Raw genomic sequence first — 9,237 nt, 5'->3', positions numbered from 1 at the left:
ACAATTGTAAAGCTCTCTAGATAGTTTCTAGGATTACGTTTCTATGTGTAAGGCAACAACCTTACAGTAGTATTATTTACTTTAGAATTTCTGTGTTAAATAAGAAAAAAAAAAGAGGAAACATTGCCTTTATGATGCCGGGTTCTACTAACAATAACCCATTTGAAGAGACCAGAGCCAGAAGAATTTGGCATGCTTCTATTTACTGGTTACATGATGCCAGGCAATATCTGAAGTAGTCAAAAGAAAGCAAATCCCCATTGGACAAGAAGTGAAATTGAGAAAAGAACAAACTGTACACACAGGTCTGTGAAAGAAAAGAAAAGAAAAAAAGATTCAATGAATGGGTCTGGAAAAGATTCTTAAGTTTGCCTTTTTTAGTGGTTTGTTGCTAAAACAATATTATGTCATTTAACTTTGGAATGTTACAGCATTTGTGAAGCGAAAAGTTTTTTTTAATTTATTTGTTTAAATGTGTAACTTGGCTGAATGTTCACCACAAGTGAAACAAAGTGTCTATTTTCTTATCTCTTGCAGGGTCTGAAGGCGAGAGCTTGTACCATCTAGTATCTGGAGGGAGCTCCTGTCCAAAAACTAGCTGAGTAAACAGTGGACAGTGAAACAACTGAGAGACCACGTGGAAGTACAGATACTAACAGGCACACAGTGCTGTCAACAGGGAGCCATAGCATTGTATGCACAGGGAGAGAGCAGCAGAGAAATAGCCAGCCAATGCTAGCAGTTTATCCAGTTTTATCACCTGGTATTACTGTATATATACACTCTTTATTGTCAGTAACCAGTCCAGCCAGCTTTGTATGATTAGGCATCAACCTGGCTGTGGGGGCTGACCTAATAATTTAGTTTACATCAGTGAGCAGATTTGTTACTGTAATATGAGTCATTGTGGACACTCTTTAAATGCCTGGCTTTCCCTTGCCTTGGTTGTGGCTGTGTGGCTGGGGATGGCTCACTCTGAGGGAATGCATAATCTGACTATAGAGCAAAATTTTACCCATGCTGTGCTGCACACGTATGGAGTGAATGACATCCTTACTGCCAACAATGTGAGCGGAATGGTGGACAGCTGCGGGAAGGCGATGGACTTCCGCACACACTTTAACAAGGTAGGAATTTTTTACTTGTGAACATTTCCTTGGAAAATCAGTAAATGTAAACCAAAAATGTACTGTATGTGAGTTACTGACAGCTTTCGGTAATACATATTTATGAGGACGCATATCTGCACAGACACATATCTATTTGACTTTTATGTATTTTCATATTTTAATTATAGTCATTATTGCTAAAGGAAGCTTAACACTGACAGTTGAATGCATTCTTCTATTTGTTTGCTAGATGATAATTTAGGGATGCAGTAAATTTGCTTTCAGTACTGGAGGATCTGAGTTGTTACTTTTTGGTGTGCAGAGCAATCACCTACCTGAAGGCCCCCTTTACCCCATTAATTTTACCTGAAATCATAACCATTCCTGTAACCCTAATGCTAACACTCCTTGTAACACTAACCCTCCCTGTAACCCTAACACTATCCCCCTATAAGGTTAACACTAACCATAACGCTATCCCTAACCTTTCCTGTAACTCTAAAACTAACTCACCCTGTAACCTTAGTCTTGTCTGTATCTTCAACCCTAACCCGGCCTGTAAACCTATCTTGTAACCCCAACACTAACCCACCAAGTAACCCTAATCTTCCCTGTACCTGTAAAACTAACCTGTAACCCTAACACTAACCCTACCTTTAAGGCTAACACTAACCATAACACTATCACTAACATTTCCTGTAACTCTACAACTAACTCACTCTGTAACCCTAGCCTTGTCTGCATCTTCAACCCTAACCCTCCCTGCAAACTTAACTTTCCCTGTAACTGTAACACAAACCCTCCTTGTAACCCCAACACTAACCCACCAAGTAACCCTAATCTTCCCTGTACCTGTAAAACTAAGCTTCCCTGTAACCCTAATTTTCCCTGTAATTGTAACATTAACTCTCCCTGTAACCCTTAACACTAACCCTCCCTATGAGGCTAGCACTAACCATAATGCTATGACTAACCTTTACTCTAACTCTAAAACTAGCTCACTCTGTAACCCTAGCCTTGCCACTATCTTCAACTCTAACACACCCAGTAACCCTAATCATCCCTGTAACTGTAAAACAAAGCCTCCCTGTAACCCTAATTTTCCCTGTAATTGTAACACTAAGGCCCCTTTCACATGGGCTGACCACGTGCACGGATCCTCTCCTGATCACAGCAGTATGGAGTCTCTAATCCGTCTGTTTTTCCGGACCCTACCGGAGGTGGGGGTACCTGGGTGTAAATTGACACCTGTCCATTTATACATTGCTGCCTATAGGCTTACATTAGGCATCAGATCGGGTCCGCCTGAAAAACTGACAGGTGGACTCCATCGGACCGCCTGTGTGAAATGGGCCTACAACTTCCTCTAGCTCTAACTTTCCCTGTAACTGTATTATTACCCTCCCTGTAGCCATAATGCTCCCTGTAACCCTAAAACAAACCCCAGTAACCCTTCCTTTCCTATACCTGTAACACTAACTCTCCCTGTAACCCTAAAACTAACCCCTGTAACCCTATCCTTTCCTATAACTGTAACACTAACTCTCCGTGTAACCCTAACACTAACCCTCTCCATAACCCTAATTTTCTTTGTAACTGTATTATTTATCTCCCTGTAGCTGTACTGCTCCTGTAAACCTAAAACTAACCCCTGTAATCCTATCCTTTCCTGTAACTGTAACACTAACTCTCCCTGTTACCTTACCCCTATACCCCTACCACTATCCTGATAATCCTAACACCAATCATCCCTGTAACCCTTAGGTTCCATGTCACCTCAACTCTAACTTTGGCCATAACATTAAGCGTCCTTCTATCCCTAACACTAACCATCTTTGTAAACCTAACACTAATCTTACTTAAAGTAATTGTAAAGTCTCTTTATTAAAACTTTTGGATAGTATAGGAAAATATGTAAGGCCTTTGTCAGTTTTTTTGGCTGGCTGTGTCCCATCGAGTAGATTTCACTTCAAATTCCAGAGACACAACAGGAAATAACAGGAAACATCTACAAAGTGAGTGGTAATTGTTTCTTTTTCACCCACCTCACACCACCATGGCACACTTGCCTTTTATAGGATGGGTTGCTCTTGCAAAGCTTTGGGTGCAACAACAGGTTGTCTGGACCCTATAAACAGTAAATGAAGCCCTGGTGGGTTGGAGGGAATCGTAAATTCAAACAGCTTCCAAAGGGGGGGCATACATTGAGAACTACTGACCTAGAAATACTATCATTCACCAATACTAGTGTTGAATTGGCAGCATCAAAAACTGTTTTCTTGGCAGAGGGTATTGGTTTGTTTGGACCACTATAAACCAGTTTTATAGTGTGAAATATGGATTTCCAATAGGTTTACCTTTAAAGGGTAACTACAACTTTTAAAAATATACATAGCAGCAGGAAACAATATTATTAGAACCTATTAATGCTTTGAAAAAACATGTTTCTGTGTATAGCTTGTAAAAATAGATGAATATGGAGGTAGCCACATATGATAATGATTTGCTCATTATTGTTGAGCTTTCTATATAATGTTAAAGAGGAATCTCAGAAATCTACAAATTTGACCTTTGCTACCTCCTTAACTGCTTGTTACCTGATCCTTGATCCTGCCTAGCTTCTAGACCGGTCCTAGCTACTAGAGCTGTCCCCGCAGCCCCTTCTCCCTCAGACGCTGGCAGTCCAAGCCCCGCTGACTTCATCACATCTTATACATTCCATTCACCTGTATTAGACGTGAGGATGCTGAGGGGGCATACCACAGCCCGAGTGAGGGGGGGAAGAGATGAACACTCAACATCGCAGGACCGAGGATCAGGTAGGTATAGCTTCTTTTTTCTGGCCCCCAGAGCAAAACGAGCAGTTAAACCTTGCAGTGTTAGGGTAGAAAAAAGAAGTGCTTTAGCACAAAATAACAATAAGATTTGTCAATGCCATGTTTCTTAGTGATTTATGTAAAGCATGCATTTTAATGACATTGCTATTCTAATATTTGTTTTCTACCATTTCCACATATAAGTAAATTTAGTTAGAATTTTCTCATGTGTCCTTTCTATTTACAGATATTTAGGGAGCCTGCCACCATCTGTAGTGAATGTTTAGAGTGAACAATACCTTTCATTCAGTGCCGCAATTATAAATGCAATACCAAACATTTTAATGTTTGTCATAGTTTCATTGCATTCATAATAGTAATCAATGATCCTGTAGAAATGTCCTACCAAATGCACTAGAGTCTGGGCAATTGTGAGACTACTTGTCTGTGTTTTAGCTCTGCATGCTTAAAAGGCAACATACAATACAAAGTTGACTCAGTATTAAAATGCATCTTATAGCAATCACGTGTAGGGACTTAACACCATGTGAGGTTTTAATCTCTTGGCAGTAACAGATTTAACCCTTTTTGACAAATTTCCGTGCTCTCAAGTGAAATCTCATGGTCCTTTTTACTAGGCTCCTGAATTCAGTGGTGCTGGTGGGGTCTCATTAAGCCCTGCCTTTGTGTTTGTTGCACATGCACAGTAACATGGACAATCTCCTTCTAGCAAGCAAATGTATTGCCCAGTTGTAGTAATAATAATGGTAAAGTTACTGAAGAGATGTTCAACATCAAACCCCAGAGACTTGCATATGGATGAACCCAGTGGAACATAAACCTGTAAATGCACATATGCTGATGAAGAGTATGTTTGATCCTGAGTGTGTGCAAAGACTTGTCACCTACCTTAGGGGAGTCTGAGTTGACGAGGGCGGCCTCTCTCACAGCTCCGGTCCCGGAGCACCTGGATTGGTTACAGGGGCGCCAGGGCACAGAGGGGCGAGGGTGCCAGAGGCTGGTTAGCCTGTTGCGCTTGTGAGATGAGATGAAGTGGGTAGATCCGGGCAGGAAGTAGGATGCGGATGCAGCGACGAGGATCCAGAAGGCTTTAGATCCGATGAGCTGAGGAAGCTGGAAGCAGAACACACAAGGCAGAAGGATCGTCAAGCAGGCCGAGGTCATCAATGAGCTGGCAAAGTAGTACAAGGGGTAAGGCAGAATCAAGGTCAAAAACAAGCCGGGGTCTTCAGGGAGCAAACAACAACAGAGGGTAGTCCAAGCCGGGTCAGTAACGGGTAATCAGGATACAGAAAACACAGGAACACAGAACACAGGAAGCTGACGATCTGACAGCATAGGAGGATAGCTGAACACAGCCTTTATAGCCCAGTTGGCGCCAATTGTTCAGATGACACGTCGGTGCGTGCCCGTGCGCACAAACACGCGCATGACGCTGCTCCTATTATGGCTCTATGGTCCACAACAGGCGCCTGCGCATGCGCAGACGGCGACACTCAAACTCTGGCTCTGGCTTTCTGACAAGACTCTTTTTTTCCAGCATCTTCACACAGCCCGCTATCCGGCAGAACCTCATAAACTGCCAGCCAGGGGAATGAGTTTTAGACTTTGTATATCAGGCCCAGTGTATTACAGGGGACAATAAATACCTTTCTATTAGCCAAATAAACTCTCATGTGTAGATGAGCTCTGAATGTGGCTCTGCATCTATGATACCCTAATAATTGTCAACTGTATAGGGTCAAGTAGAAGCCATATGAATAATATAGAATTGTTGAATATTTGATGGCTGCACCTTCCTGAGTGTACAGTGCTAGTGCAGCAGGTTCCATCTTATCTCAAACAAGCTGCAAGTCCATGTGTTACCTCATCTGCATAGGCAGTGTTCTTCACCATTCTAAATGTCTAACACATTTAGAATTGTGGATCACAAAACACAACAGCTCTGAAGGCTCTTATGATGCCTATTAGTTGCAGGGCAGGATGGGGGACCGCCAACTGTCAGCCCTCTCTGATTCTAGAAAGATAAAAAAGCAGAATATTGATAACTGATCCAGTGATTTGGCTCAGCTGATAGACCATTAAAGAGACCCTATCATCCGACCATTCATTTCAACAAAAATATTCTCATAACATTAATTGTACATTTAGCATATTTTATGCATGATATTTACCTTTAAAAGCATCCCTTGCATAGACATCCAAAAGCCCTGAAAGTGCTGCTGGGTACCACCATCTAGTATGTAATGTCAGCAGCCCTAGCAGACTCAGAGCTATCACTCAACTGACACTCCTGTAGTATTCCCCTTCACTCCTCCCCTGACAGCTACATAACAAAGTTGTGTAGAGAGGTAGGGGGAGGGCAAAAGATGCTGGGCCAGCACAGACAGTAATAAGACAAACCCAGTAGAGTAGAGGGTTCTGGTGGCCAGGGAATGGCAGAAAAGGGACTGTGCTGTGGAATTGACTTTCCTCCAGTAGTCACTAGACATGTGCATTCGGATTCAGACGAACCTGCAAATCAATGAAATTCAGTTGATTCGGCGTTTCGTCCAAATCAGAAATAACAAATTTTTTATATGCCTGAATATACTAAAACGAGCCATATTGGCCAACGGTGTGTTCTGCGCATCTTGGAGGCGGGGTGCATAATGTCACATGACGCCACAAGTGTTTGGCGTTAGGTGACGTTATTTGCAGAACGAGCGATGGCAAATATGGCCGCCGGCACATTCTGCGCATGCCCGCCACCATCTTGGAGGCGGGCTGCATAACATCACATGACACCATGCCAGATCGGCCGCCAGCGAGTTCTGCGCATGCGCATCACCATTTTGAAGTATATATTGGTATACACCAAGATGGCGGCTCCCATATATTCCTGTGCCACCATCTTGGTGTATAACAAGATATACTCAAAAATGGCGGCACGCATGCACAGAACGTGCTGGAGGCCAATATGACTGCCGCTCATTCAGCAGTTTCTTTGAGCGGTTTTGGATCCGGAGGCTCGTTGCCTCTGAATCCGAAACATTAACATTTGTGAAAATGTTAAATGTTAAATGAAAATGTTTTTCGTTTTCATTTGTTTCATCTGAAACATATTTTTTTGCCCTGCACGTGTCTAGGGGTCACATTTTCTAGCAAGTAAATAAAAATATTTTTGGTAGTAAGTAAGCATTTACCGGCACCACCGGATAGGTTTGAAATCATCAAGGATGTCAACCTTTTCGCGCGCAGGCTTCTACTTAAGCAGGTGCACGATAAGGAGGGTTTACCCCTGGGTGGCATCCTTGATGATTGGAATGATTTCTCCAGGAAAGACTACAGGGCACTCAGAGACCTACAGGAGCTTTGGGAAGAGGGGCACATCTCCGATGAGGAGGAAGATAAATCTGAGGCCCCTCCTACCAAACAGCACTTTAAACGAAAGTCAACGACCTTTCCGCCCTTGACGCAGAATATTAATATCTGGGATTTTGTCAAAAGGGTGAGTGAGGAGATTAAGAAAGGGGTGTCCATTAGAATTAAGGAGGATAACCTCTCCCCTCCGGAGAGAATAGCCCTGCAAGATCTTAAAAACAATAAAAATATAATAATAAAGCAGGCAGATAAGGGTGGCAACGTGGTCATTATGACCAATGAACAGTACACAGAGATGGTTCTAAGGATTTTAGAAAATATCACCTGGTACCGTCCTATAGAACCCACGTTAATTAGATCTTTCCAAGGGAATCTCGAGATATTACTGCAGGAGGCTCTGGATCTCGGCCTCATAGATAAGGGCACACTGGTTTTTTTGAGGGTGCCCTTTCCACGAACGCAGGTTCTCTATGCCCTCCCCAAGATACATAAATCTTTGGAAAACCCCCCCGGGAGGCCTATAGTCTCCGGATGTGGGTCGCTGACGGAGAATATCAGTTCATACGTTGATTATTTCCTTAAACCTCATGTAGAATCACTGGCTTCCTTTGTCAGAGACACTCCGCACTTGATTTCTCAGATACAGGGCTTGACAGTACCCCCGGGCACCCTACTGGTAGGCCTCGATGTAGAAGCCCTCTATTCTTCTATTCCACATTCCAAGGGGCTAAAAATTACTGAAAGATTCTTAGCTACCCTGGGGACTACAGAAAGTTTTTCCTTGGATAGGGTCCATCAACCTAGACGTGGGGGGGATTGGGATAAAACCCTATTACAGAGAGAGTGCAGGTGGATTCATCAGACAGAGGCTCATCAGGCGCCAGGTCTTAATGATATGATTAACTTTAGTTGCTATCTCTGAAACCATATGTACACTAAACATGATGCTTCTCTTTCTAATAATTATGAATATTGACAAATTTAAGTATATTCTTCATCCCTAAACCACAAACTGGTTACCCCTGACAGAGTGCTACCGTAGTTACATTTCTGCCAGTTGATTACCGGGTTGTCCATATATATAATTTTGGAATATGTAGGGGACTCCTGATGGCCTTTGTGATTGAGTTTGGGCTGACGACACAACAATATAATATTATGGGTTTTTACGAGGGGATGAACCCCCATGTTGGATGATCCTGTTACAACTTGATTTTCCGCACCTGTATATCTCTATATCTGTATATGATTCTGAAACATATGTGTTCATTCAAGTTGTGACAGTAGTAATTATCACTTACATGATCCCTTGAATAGCCCATCTAAACTCCTTCCTTGTTCACATCAGAAGTCTCTTTTTAGCCCATATAAATTTATATGACACTATATGATGTTTAGAGGCTATTTCTCCCCTGCCATAAATTAGTTAAAATAAAATATATATGTACCTATATTTGTATGTGGGCAATAGGGATTTAGGATGTGTATCTATTTACTTAAGGCTCCACAGGTGCCATCACAATATATTAAAACATGTGCAATATCATCAGTATATCTTTTGAAAAACGATATGGCCCGCTGACCGTGTGATATCCGGCAGTTCATTAGCCTCATTAACCAGCTATTTAATACATCCCTGCAAGAGTTGACAGTACACGCCCCTCTGAAGAAGCCCCTGTGTGGGGAGGAAACGCGTCAGAGCTACGTGTGTCAGCTACTTCCCAGGACACTTGCAATAACTCATCCCGCACGCCAGCCCCGGTAGACGCATATCCCGGCTGGGTTCAGAAGTGTGGAGACGGATCACAGCCGGCTCGGACATGGTGTGAGTCCAGTTGAATTGGAACCTTCCAGCAGAGATTGACCGAACAGATTCGACGACTGTTTGCGGTAACTACTCAACTTGTGGATCTCTGAGTATACCTGGA

General features: G+C 42.7%; 1 protein-coding gene across 1 annotated transcript in view; it reads left to right on the top strand.

Annotated features, from left to right (window-relative positions):
• The first annotated feature begins 261 nt into the window (after positions 1–261).
• The window catches only part of SLC39A8 (solute carrier family 39 member 8), a 39,109-nt gene continuing 30,133 nt past the window's right edge, over positions 262–9,237 (top strand). Inside the window, exons 1-2 of the mRNA XM_018558981.1 lie at positions 262–305; positions 538–1,127. Of these exons, the coding sequence (XP_018414483.1) occupies positions 897–1,127 (231 nt within the window). The 5' untranslated portion in view covers positions 262–305; positions 538–896. The remainder of the gene's footprint in view (positions 306–537; positions 1,128–9,237) is intronic.

Source organism: Nanorana parkeri, unplaced genomic scaffold (assembly GCF_000935625.1).
Source record: "Nanorana parkeri isolate BGI_ZX_2015 unplaced genomic scaffold, ASM93562v1 scaffold372, whole genome shotgun sequence".
NCBI classification, from domain to species: domain Eukaryota; kingdom Metazoa; phylum Chordata; class Amphibia; order Anura; family Dicroglossidae; genus Nanorana; species Nanorana parkeri.
This window is presented reverse-complemented; position numbering and strand designations above follow the sequence as displayed.